The following is a 13,070-nucleotide window of genomic DNA, read 5'->3' on the forward strand; positions in this document are numbered from 1 at the left end:
AGACTTTTGGACTGAGTCTGCAAGTTGTGAAGACATGCCTCCTCTGCTTGAGTCTCCCCAGCTTTCTACTCAGTCCAGACTGGACAGACGTGTTAGAGAGTTTGTCCCCATTCCTGAATACTATCCTCAGCAAAATTCAAATGAAAGCAGATTTTTCCATTCCAACTAGCTCCCAGTGGGACTGGTAGAGCCGCTGGTGACTTACCAGTGTGAAGAGCTTTTAGCTCAAGCCTGTTGAAGGCCGTGTGGTGGCAATTCAGATCTCCAGCTGACCGCTGACTCCAGGGCTTGGAGATTCTGGCTTTGACGCTCCCTGTGGCTGCAGGATCAATGATGAGGTGCAGTTGGGCAGTTGGGAACCCTCACAAGCATGTTCCCCAGATGGTGCTGACAAGCAGCCTGCTACCTTAGACTACAATCTGCCCAGTAACAATGAGTTTTCCTTCAGTTCATTTGTAGGGCCTAGCTGTGCTCCAAACTTCAGAGAGCAAGTGGCAGGGCACAGAACCTCCTCTATTGAGGCCACTTTTCCACCTACTGCAGCAGACCTCTGCCCAGAAATTGGGCTATAGCTTATGACACCAGTCAGCATGGGAGCCTTAATATCTGAGGCCATCAGACAAGGGGTTGCAGTGGCCTTGCAACAGAACCAGCGTGCTACAGAAGTACAGGAGTATCTCAGGCCTCACCCTTGACATCAGGGTTCCCACGTTACAGGAGAGTTTTACTCTCCTCAGGGGCCTTACTCCCCAGCCTCCTCCAACCATTCCTCCATATCAGAAGGAGATATGCAAAGAGACATTGACTTGTCTGAGGATGAGGCTTAATGCCTGATCAGCCTGCCATTGTGGGGCTCTTCTGCCCAGCGCTATTTAAATCATTGCTGTTCAAAGCAAAAAACACAACATGCCTGGGAGGCACCTTAGGCGCTCAAGAGGCAGTACCAGGGTCAGAGGATCCCACTGTTTACAGAACCAGCAGTTGAGGCAGAAGTGGTTCCTTCCCCAGGCTATTCCTGGATATTGTGCAATGGCACTGGGCCTTTCCAGGCGCGGGATCAAATCCCTAATCTCTAGACAAGAGATATTATAATATGGCCCCTAAACTTTCCAAGGCACTCCAGGTGCTGGAGGTGGATGCCCTGGTAGCTGCTCTGTCAGCTCCTTCACCCATGATGGGGCCTGTGGAGGAGGCCCTCTGGCCAGAGGACAAATGGAACATCCTTGATAAAGGTCCATCAGGCCGCCACATGGGCCATCAAGGCCTCCACTGCAGAAAAATGTGGGTTAGACTGCATCATCACCAGATGAATTCGTAACTGGCTTACCAACTGCACGCAATGTGTAGTCCTCAATGGAACTCCATCTACATGGAGGGAAGTATGCAGTGGAGTACCCCAGTACTCTTCAACATCTTCATCAATGATTTGGACGAGGGAATAGATGGGGAACTCATCAAATTTGCAGATGACACTAAGATGGCAGGAATAGCCAACCATCCAGAAGATATGTTTAAGATACAAAAGGATCTTGACAGACTTGAGCATTGGACACTATCTAACAAAATGAAATTCAATGGTGAAAAAAGTAAGGTTCTACATTTAGATAAGAAAAAGAAAATGCACAGGTACAATATATGTGGTACTTCAATAGTACTAACTGTGAGAGGGATCTTGGACTCCTAGTGGACAATCATTTAAATATGAGCCAGCAGTGTGCTGCAGCTGCCAAAAAAGGAAACACAGTTTTAGGCAGCATAAACAGAGGGATAGAATCAAGATCACACGAAGTGTTAATGCCACTTTATAATGCCTTGGTAAGGCCACACTTGGAAAACTGCATCCAATTTTGGTTGCCACAAAGTAAAAAATATGTTGAGAAAGAGTACAGAGAAGAGCAACAAAGATGATTAGGGGACTGAAGGCTAAAACATATGAAGAACGGTTGCTGGAATTGGATAGGTCTAGTTTAATGAAAAGAAGGGTTAGGGGTGATATGATAGCAATGTTCCAATATCTCAGTAGCTTCCACAAAGAAGAAGGAGTCAAGCTATACTCCAAAGCACCTGAGGGCAGGACAAGAAGCAATGAATGGAAACTAATTAAGGAGAGAAGCTGCCTAGAACGAAGGAAAAATTTCCTGACAGTTAGAACAATTAATCAGTGAAGTAACTTGTCTCCAGAAGTTAGAAATGCTCCAATACTTGAAGTTTTAAAGAAGAGATTGGATAACCATTTGTCTGACATGGTATAGGACCAGGATGACGAACCTATTGCACAAGTGCTACAGGTGGCACACGGAGCCATTTGTCAGAGCACGTGAGGTGTTGCCCTGTCAGCTGGCCAGCATGCATGCGCATGCTGGCCAGCTGAGTTCAGTCTTTTTTAAAAACATTTTTTGCCCTCCCCAGGCTCCAGAGGCTTTATAGGAGCCTGGGGAGGGCAAAAAGAGCCCCTGCCATAGGCCCTCCAGAGACTTTAGGAGCTTCCCTAAAGCCTCCGAAGCACAAAAAAACAGCCCTATGGGCAAACCGGACGTTTGGGAACGGACTTCCGGTTTGCTCGTAGGGTCGGTTTAAGCCCTCTGGAGGCTTCAGGGAAGCTTCCTGAAGGTCCCTGAAGCGTCTGGAGGGCTTAAACTGACCCTACGAGCAAACCACAAGTGACTTCCAGTTTGCTCATAGGGTCATTTTTTGTCCTCCGGAGGCTTCAGGGAAGCCTCCTGAAGGTTCCTGAAGCCTCCAGAGGGCCTCCGGGGTGGGGCAGGGGAGGCTGTTTTTGCCCTCCCCGGTTTTCTATAAAGCCTCTGGAGCCTAGGGAGGGCGAAAAAAGCATGCAAAAATATGGGGAGAATACCTCTCATGAGCCATGCACACTGGGGGGGTGGGGGTGTCATGCATTGTATTATGGGTGAGGCATGCCCGCGCACGACCCCCCTGCACTCCCCCCTTATGGCATGCAAGCCAAAAAAGATAAGATAAGATACTTTATTTGTATGCCGCCCTTTTCCCTGGGGGGACTCAGGGCGGCTCACAGTTCAGGGGGAGGGGAGGACAAACCAAGTTATATATAAGACAATACATCATTAAAAGCACAACATTCATACTATTCGGGCAGGGTTAAGGTCTTTAGCCCCAGGCCTGTCGGGACAGCCAGGTTTTAAGGGCTATGCGGAAGGTCTGGAGGGTGGTGAGGGTACGAATCTCCATGGGGAGTTCGTTCCATAGGGTCGGAGCTGCCACAGAGAAGGCTCTCCTCCGCGTAGTTGCCAGTCGACATTGACTGGCTGATGGAACTCGGAGGAGGCCTAATCTGTGGGATCTAATTGGTCGAGTGGAGGTGATTGGCAGTAGGCGGTCTCTCAAGTACCCAGATCCAATACCATGAAGGGCTTTGTAGGTGACAGCTAGCACCTTGAAGCGTACCCGGAGATCAACAGGTAGCCAGTGCAGCTCGCAGAGGATAGGTGTTATGTGGGTGAAACGAGGTGCACCCACGATCGCTCGCGCGGCCGCATTCTGGACTAGCTGAAGTCGCCGAATACTCTTCAAGGGCAGCCCCATGTAGAGCACATTGCAGTACTCCAGCCTAGAGGTCACAAGGGCACGAGTGACTGTTGTGAGAGCCTCCTGGTTCAGGTAGGGACGCAACTGGTGCACCAGGCGAACCTGGGCAAATGCCCCCCTGGTCACAGCTGACAAATGGTGTTCAAAAGTCAGCTGTGGGTCCAGGAGGACTCCCAAGTTGCGGACCCTGTCTGAGGGGCATAGTATTTGACCCCCCAGCCTGAGAGATGGAACACTTGGCCAATTAGTGGGAGGGAAGCACAGCAGCCACTCGGTCTTATCCGGATTGAGCACAAGCTTGTTAACCCCCATCCAGTCTCTAACAGCCTCAAGGCCCTGGCTCATCACGTCCATCGCTTCATTGAGTTGGCACCTAAAAAGGTTCACCATCGTTGGTATAGGGTTTCCTGTCTAAGCAAGGGGTTGGGGTTGGACTAAAGACCTCCAAGGTCCCTTCCAACTCTGTTATTCTATTCTATTCTAAATGGCTTATTTACCTTACAGATAATATAATAGCCTAAATGCCTCTTTATGTAGTTATAGGTAAATCATAAAAATGCTGTTTTTAGATTATGAACTATACCAAATGTATACATAAAATGCAGTGAATAAATGAACAGTAATACAGAAAATGAGCATTTTTCTTTATCTTTCATTATGTGAATATTACATATTAAATGTAACAATATTTTATTTATTAGATTTTTATCTCTCTTTTTCCCATTTTCTTATAATATCCCTGTTAGGTTGGTTGTGGTAAGAGAGCAACTGAGCCAAAGTCACTCAACCAGTTTTTCATGCCTAAGATAGCACTAGAACTCTGTCTTCTAGTTCTTAGACCACCACTTTAACCATTACAATAAGCTGGCTCTCTATAGTAACTTCTCAAAGTGAGATAGGTGGCATATAAATGTAATAAAAATAAATAACTTTTCTTTAACATTAAATCATTATTTGGCTGCATTTCAATATCATGCTTATATATATTTTGAAAGCCAGTTTGGTGTAAGGTGCTGCAGTAGAAACTGGGAGACCTACTCCTTTCTTAGGTACAAAGGTAGCTGGGTGACCTTGGACCAATCAGTTTTCTTAGCCCTAGCAAGCAGGCAATGGCAAACCATCTATGAAAAATGCAGAGATTAGTCCAGTTACTCGGAGATGAGATTTATTCAAAAACATACACTTACGTACACAAAAATATGTACTTCATATATTACATGAAAATAGAAGGGAAGTTTATAGTTGCCTTGTTGAAGTAATTATGCAAAGAATTGTATTCAACACCCTAGATTCAAGAATTAATAATCAGGGAGAAACCGGAAGCGTCACGGTGAGACCATTTGAAAATTAGTGAGCTTCGAGGAGGCATCGTGAAATCCAACCAGACAAACCACTATTAAGGGGTTTGCAGGGACAGGGAAGAAGGAGAGGTACCTCGGACGACCAAGAGGAACCAGCAAGTTCCCCGGTAGGTCAGAGGAGAACTCTTCATATCGACAGTGGGGGTGTCGGCCATATCTAATGACCACTTTCAAGCTGAGGCAACTGAACTAAAATTGACAAAAAGAAAGAATTTGGGGGTAAAGTTCCTTTTTTTTGTTTTTTGAATAAAAGTGGATTTCAACAGTTATTGACAATTAACACATTGGAGTGCACAGCAGAGTGAGGCCATCTGCTGGTGAGAAGAGATCATTACAATACTTAGAGATGGGCAAAAGACAAAGTACAGCTGGAGAATTTGACCTTGGCTACAGAGAAACATACATTGTAGTGGTGAGAACTTTTAAGGAGTGCTTATTTTCGCAACAGTGTTTGGCTTTGACTGCTTGGGGCTGTGGAAGAAAATAAATCCTCAATTCAGACTGAACTGGTCAATCATGAAAACTGGACTTTAGAATTTGGGACATTAAAGGGAATTTTTTAAAAAAGGATTGCACAGACTTTAAATTTTAATTAAATGTGATACAATTTTTTAAAAAACCTTTTAAAAATTGTTAAATTAGTTAAACTGACATTATGGAGTTCTGGATGTATGAGAAATTATTTGAGATGTTAAAAAATGTGCCTGAAACTGTAAAAAAAAATCAGAAATGTAGACAGAGTTCTCAGACCAGGACTCTAGGAGGCAAATAGGAGAACAGGGGGTAAAAGAGGGCTCAAATGAAGACCAAGAAGACAAGGTGGAAGAAGAGAGTTTAAATGAAGAGAGAGAAGATGACGTTGGAACTGAAAATAAAAAACAGATGATTTCACTGGGATTTACACTGATACAAAAAAATATAAACAAACGGAAATGCCCCCCCCCAAAAGAAACAATTGAATAACGAAGAAGGGAAAAGTGGGAATAGACGAGGGAAAACCCTGGGGAAAATTACTAGAACAATAAAAGCACAAAGCAGAGAAAGGACTTGGAAGAAAAGGAATAAGAATTACAAAAATAAGAAAAAGAAAAAGCTAGGAGAATGGGAGCAAAGAAGAAAATTGAAAAGGAATAGAATGACATTTTTTTTCATCATAGTTCTAGTTCCATTTCCAACCCAATTTATTCTCTTTCCATTTTTTCATCTTAAACTTATTTTCTTCTTAGTATCTAAACAATATCACTAATTTCCCTTTGAACCAGATTATCCTTTCATCTTTCATCTATTAACCTATTTTGATATAAACAACATGCATCCTCAATTTCAGTTTTTACATAGAAAATATTTAGCTTAACAATTCTATTATTTCCCTCTTAAGCCTAGTTTCTTCTTAATACATAAACAATATCACCAATTTCCCTTTCAAGATTGAACCACATTATCTTTTCTTCTTTCATCTGTTAGTCTATTTTTATAAGCAATATACATCCTCAATTTCGAATTTTACACAAAGAACATTTTACTTAACAATTTTTAATGTTATTATAATTCCCTTATATCTTAGTTAACTACATATCATTAACAATATTGATATAATTCCTTTTAATCTACTAATATATCCCTTTTCCCCTCTCTTCTAGCCATTTTCTCTGGAACTCTCACAGAATTTGTTACATTGGTATCATGGATGTATAATGAACTATTAGAGATGTTTAAAATGTGTATGAAACTTTGGAGAGCAAGAATAAGCTAGAAATTTAGATGGAGCACAGTCCAGGAAATAGAAGAGAAGAGAGTAAAAGAGGGCTTAACTGAAGAACAAGAATAGAAGAAAAAGGAACTAAAAATAAAAATAACTAGATGGTTTCATTAGGGTAAAATAGATGAAAAGAGGAACCATGAAAGGGCAATTAATGGTATTGATGGAAAATATGAGAAGAGAATAATAGAGTTGAAATTGGAAATAGAATTATGATGTAAAATAGATTATGTATAAAAGAGAATGTAAAAGGGGAAAACCTGGACAACGCTTTGTTCATAAATATGTTACTTGTATTTAAAAAAACAATAAAAAACTTTATTAAGAATAAAATAATTAATAATCTTGTTAAGGATATATTTTGTTCCACTCCTTGTTATGTATTGTACTGCTATTGATCCTCTACATGCAAATGCCAGCTTCCTAGTATGGAGAAGTTGCAGGATTGAAAATAAATAAAGAAAAAACTAAAATAATAGCTAAAAATCTTACAGAAAAACAGAGAAATGAATAGGTGAAGAAGATATACCTCCAGATAGTAAAGAAAGTAAAATATTTAGGAAACTGTTTAACAGCAAGATGTGTAACAATCAAAGATGAGAACTATATAAAGTTAATGCAACAAATTAAGTTGGATCTGGAGAAATGGAATAACTTACAACTCCAATGATAGGGAGAATAGCTACCATAAAAGTGAACATACTACCAAAGTTACTTTTCTTATTTCAAACAATACCAATAAAACTACAGAAAAAATATTTTGAAAAATTGAATAAGATGATTTTGAAATACATTTGGCAAGGGAAAAAAAGCAAGAATAAAATTGAAAATGTTACAGAAGTCCAAAGGGAATTGAGGTTTTGGGCTACCAGACTGAGAGCATCAAGCATCTGTACTTAATAGGAACATAAAAAAGCTAATATAATTATAAATATGGTTAGAATTATTCTGTTCTATTATTATTATCAGTGTATGTGTTATTTTTTCTTTCTTGTCTTTCGTAAAATGATATGCCCAGACAATACACTGTATTCAAAATATTTATATATAAATAAATAAAAACTTGACTAAAAAAAAACCTGGGATGAATGTTTTAGGAAAACAACTAGCTCAACTTATCAGGAGGGCTTTAAACTAAAATTGAGGGGTGGAGGGTGACCAATCTTTAGGATCTCCAGGACCTAATTTCAAGCAAAAACCCCTAGAAAACAAATCAAATAATGATATAAGGAAGGATGAGAAGGAACACCAAATAGGAGGCATAGAAAGCATACCCAGAGTCAGACATAAAAATGTCAAATGCTTATATAAAAATGCACAAAGTTTTGGGAACAAACAGGGTGAACTTGAACTTGAAGATGTTTACTTGCAAGTAAAACAACCCCCTATGACAGGGCAGTCATAGTATTTTATTCACAGGGATTTTTTTTTAAAATAGCAAACGTAATTAGTCCCAACAAACCTGGGTTTATCCCAGAAATCCAAATTGCTTGTATACTAAAAATCACAACTGGCCACTGCCAAACCTCTCCTATTTCCCAGTCAGGGAGCGGTGCTGACTATCGTCTGCGTCTGCTTCTCTCTGAGAGCCGGCTTATTGCTTTCCTTTGCTCAACACTCTTTTCCTTTGCACATACACGCATCTGGGATGGGCCCCATCTGTTCTTCCCCCACACTCAGCTCAGGCCATGAGGAGAGCTACCACTCCATGTAGAGCAGGATGGAATGCCCCTGCTCTGCCTCTGCTTCTGATGCTGTTTCCTTATCAGAGCCTTCCAAAGGTGACAAGTTGGCCTTATCCTCTTCTGATTCTGAAGCTATCTCTGTTGGCAGCCAACAACAAAGAGGTGGAGTTGCACTATATGTAAAAGACCACTATATTGGTACAGAAATGCATGACTCCAAACATGAAAACTTCCCAGAATGCATATGGGTCAATAAAAAAAAGAATGACATTACCATAGGGTGCCATACTACCCACGCCATCCAATAAAGCAGAAAAAAAATGTACTTTTTCTAACCAATTAACAAATATATGTAGGCAACACACTACAATATTAATGGGAGACTTCAATTACCCTGATATCAATTGGAAGACTAATTCTGCACCAAGTGAGAAATTGAATAGGTTCCTGACCAACCTAGTTGACAACTTTTTTGTCCAAAAGGTAGAGGAGGGAACTAGAGGGACAGCCATACTGGACTTAATACTTACAAACAGAAAAGAAGTGATAGAGGGAGTTGAAACTGCAGGAACCTTGGGAGAAAGTGACCATGTCATACTAGAATTCAACATAACATAACACAAACACAAGCAATAGAACACAATGATAGCAGAGTCTTAGATTTTAAAAGAGCTGATTTTAATAAACTCAGAGAACTTGGGAAAGATTCCTTGGATGAAAATCCTAAAGGGAAAAACAACTCAAGTATCTTGGGAAATTCTGAAAAATATGATCATAAAAGCCCAGACCGGCACAATACCACTGAAAAAGAAAAAGAAGAAATCCAAGTAGCAATCAATATGGCTGCACAAACATCTCTTACAAATACAAAAAAATGGAAAGAGGGACACATAACTAAGGCAGAATATCAGCAGATAGCCAGAATCTGCAAAGGCTAAATCAGGAAAGCAAAGGATCATAATGAACAAAAACTTGCAACAAAAGTCAAAGATATTTTTTTTAAAGTAAGAAGAATAAAATCAAGGAAACAATTGGTCCGCTAAAGAGGGAAGACAGCAAAGAAGTAACAGGCAGCAGAAGAAAGCAGAGCTGCTTAATTCATTTTTGTATTGTTCTTCACACAAAAAGAAACTATAGACTATAAACCATAACTGTAAAAGATAGACTAGAAATAAAAGTTAAAATAAGCAAAAAAATGGTAAATGGACCTGATGGATTATATTTCAGAGTCCTAAAGGAGCTGGCAGATGTAATCTCAGAACCACTGTACCATATCTTTCAAAAATCCTGGAGCACTGGGGAACTACCAGAGGACTGAAAAACAGCTGATCTGGTTCCCAACTTCAAAAAAAAAAGGAAAAAACCAGATCCAGGAAACTACAGATCAATCAGCCTAACATCAATACCTGGGAAGATATTGGAAAACTATCTAACTAACTTACTAACAAAATGAAATTCATTGTAGAGAAAAGTAAAGTCTTACACTTAGGCAAAAAAAACCCAAAATACACATATAGACTGGGTAAAATCAGGTTTAATAGCAATAACTATGAGAGGGATCTTGGAGTCTTAGTGGACAACCAATTAAATATTGTGCAGAAATATTTTTAAAGCCAAATAATAACCAAAATAATAGTGTGTAGGGGCAGCCAAAAAAGCCAGTGCAATCCTAATTTGCATTATCAGAGGGATTCAATCAAGATCACGTGAGGTACTAATACCACTCTATAAAGACTTAGTAAGACCATACCTAGAATACTGCATCCAGTTTTAGTCACCATGCTATAAAAAAGATGTTGAGACTCTGGAAAGAGTGCAGAGAAGAGCAACAAAGATGTTTAGGGGACTGGAGGACATATGAAGAACAGTTACAGGAACTGAGCATGACTATTCTAGTGAAGAGAAGGACTGGGGAGACATGATAGCAGTGTTCCAATATTTGAAACACTGTCACAGAAAGGAAGGGGTCAACCTATTTTCCAAAGCACCTGAAGGCCAGATAAGGAATAATGGATAGAAACTTATCAAGGCGAGTTTCAACCTAGAAATAAAGACATTTTTTTCTGACAGTGAGATCAATCAGCCAATGGAACAGCTTGCCTTTGGAAGTTGTGGGAACTTCACCCTGGAAGCTTTCAAGAAGAGACTGGACTGCCATTTGTCAGAAATAGGATAGAGTCTCCCGGTTGGACTAGATTACCTACAAAATCCCTTCCAACTCTGATATTCTGTTATTATTATGATATTTTTCTTTTTATCTCTTACAGTACATTTTTTCATATATCTGTCTCCCTACTCTTTGTTTAGTTTTTGTCATATTTCACTAGTTAACTCTTTCTTTCTTTCTGTTATTTTATGAATAATCATCAAGCCATATTTTTTGCTACCTAAACTGAATGATATTTGTACTAAATGACCAGGAGTGGGCTGTGTACAAACTAAACTAGAAACTACCCATACAAATACAGCTAGTGGTGGAATATAAACAATATACTCCCCAAAATAAGCAAAATTTTCAAATAAAAATCCATAATAGATTAATATGCATATTATTCAAAATATTTGATTAAAATCCTGAATCCCACATTTACAAGAATTCTAGCTATATGAATAATGCAGAATGAAAATTCATCATGATTTCATGAGGAGCATTCATCATGATTTCATGAGGAGCATTCTATTTTTATGTTATAAATAATTTATGTACATTTATTATAAATAAGCAGCTTAAACAGATATTGTTTCTTTCATCTACTGTATATATGGTTCACATTTTATCTGCATATTGTTGAAGTCTATCAAACCAGATACAGGTTTTTTTCTTGATAGTTCCAGCTAAAAAAATCTTTAAAAATATTATCATTACAAGAAAAGAAATTGTATCTGGTTTGATAGACTTCAGCATTATGCAGATTAAATGTGAACTATATATAAATGAAAGAAACAATATCTGTTTATGCTGCTTATTTGTAATTTATATAAATTATTTACAATATAAAAATAGAATGCTCCATCCAATGATTGAAATCATGATGAATTTTCATTCTGTATCATGCATATAACTAGAATTCTTGTAAATAAAGCTTCATTCACATTTTAATCAATTATTTTCTTCTACAGATGAAAGTTTTGATCGAACTGTTTGTAAATTGTAGCAATAATAATTGTACAGGTCTATGAAAGTAATGATTATTTTTTCTGATTGTTACACTTAATCTCCTCTCCATCCAGTTGTCCATTGATGAGCGTATCAGGCAGCTGCATGAGGCCCACAGAGATTTTGGCCCCACTTCTCAGCACTTTCTTTCCAGTAAGTAATGTGATTTCAGTTGTTGTTGCTGCTGTTAACTTACATAGTAATCCTTATATTTTGAAAAGCCTACCATAGATAAGATATTGTGCTGTTTTTACTGTATGTATTCTATTAAGTGTTGTACAATTCACAATTCAGTTTTGTTTTGAGTTGAAGCATTCTGTATCTCTGCATTGGGCCCTTAAGCTCTTCCTGTTATGTACTAATGCTGGTTGGACTCAAAGCCATCTTAAGAATAGTACAAGCTACTATAGCCACACACACCACTGGATAATTTCTCTGCTGCTGTGTTGTCACAACTTTCCATGGGAGCTAAAAAAAATGAAATTTGCCTTCCTTTCTGTGATTTCATTTCACTAAATATGCAGTGTAGAGTATATGTGTACATTGGTGTATAGGTATGCATAAACAGGTCTAGGACCACCTCGGCCGATTTCCCCCTGACATCTCCTCTGCTTTCTCACCTCTACCCATACTCCACCACCCATACACCACTGGCCCCTGCATCCCACTGTGTTTGGCACAGCCCATTCGCAGAAAAAAGATTTGTCCTGGGTGTTCCACTCCCCAGGATAGTTAGCCCCCAACTAATCGGCTAGAGGGGGTGGAAGGAAGGAATTCTTTAGGACCATTAATAGAAATCCAGCGAAAAGAGAGAGGGGTAAAAGAATTTGCCAAAATGTCTTCCTCCCTCTCTCTTTCTCTCCCCCGCAAAGCCTTCTCTCCTCCCCCCCTCCCCAAAAATACAGGGAGGAACAGTTGGTTTACTCACAAGTAAGTCTCACTAAAATCAATGCTAGGATTGCAGTGTGAAATATTCACCTAGTATTTTGGTTTACTCGGAAGTAACTCACTAAAGTCAAAGCCACCTGGGACAATTAACCCCAACAATTAATAGAAATCCAGTGAAAGGCGAGAGGCGTAAAAGAATTTTCCAAAATGCCTTCCTCCCTCTCTCTCTCTCTCTCTTCCCCCCACCTTCCCCCCACAATCAATACAGGGAGGAACAATTGGTTTTTTTCTAAGTTTGTTTTTGTTGCGATGAAAACCACTGGAAAATGATAAAACAATGTACCATACATTTGTTTTTAAAAAGTCCAATGGAATATATAACTCAGGGAAACAAAGATAATAAAAACATTGTACAAGGTTTTGAAGCAGCTATGTTTATGCATTCTCCTACCAGGATGTCATTGTCAACAGTTGCTGCAGACTGGAAAATTGATCCAGATGAAGAATAATTCCTAGCTTAGTGGCAATAGTAGACTGAAGAGGAAAGATTTGTCTGGAAGAAACTAAATGTGGCAGACAAACTGTACAATGATACTTGAACAAGAACAAACTGAAACACACTATCAAAAAAGGAAATCGTAGGCAGAAGTTTCAAG

The 13,070-nt window shown here is 39.3% G+C and overlaps 1 protein-coding gene across 6 annotated transcripts in view; it reads left to right on the forward strand.

Moving 5' to 3' along the window:
- The window catches only part of DMD (dystrophin), a 1,286,665-nt gene that overhangs the window by 1,058,852 nt on the left and 214,743 nt on the right, over positions 1 to 13,070 (forward strand). For all 6 annotated transcript variants that reach the window (XM_087721810.1, XM_087721811.1, XM_087721815.1 and 3 more), the window contains exon 60: positions 11,601 to 11,679. In XM_087721810.1, coding sequence (XP_087577936.1) covers positions 11,601 to 11,679 — 79 coding nt within the window. The remainder of the gene's footprint in view (positions 1 to 11,600; positions 11,680 to 13,070) is intronic.

The sequence above is a fragment of the Thamnophis sirtalis genome, unplaced genomic scaffold (genome assembly GCF_051295495.1).
Source record: "Thamnophis sirtalis isolate CommonGarterSnake01/CBP01778 unplaced genomic scaffold, rThaSir2_p1.2 scaffold_8, whole genome shotgun sequence".
Lineage (NCBI taxonomy): Eukaryota > Metazoa > Chordata > Lepidosauria > Squamata > Natricidae > Thamnophis > Thamnophis sirtalis.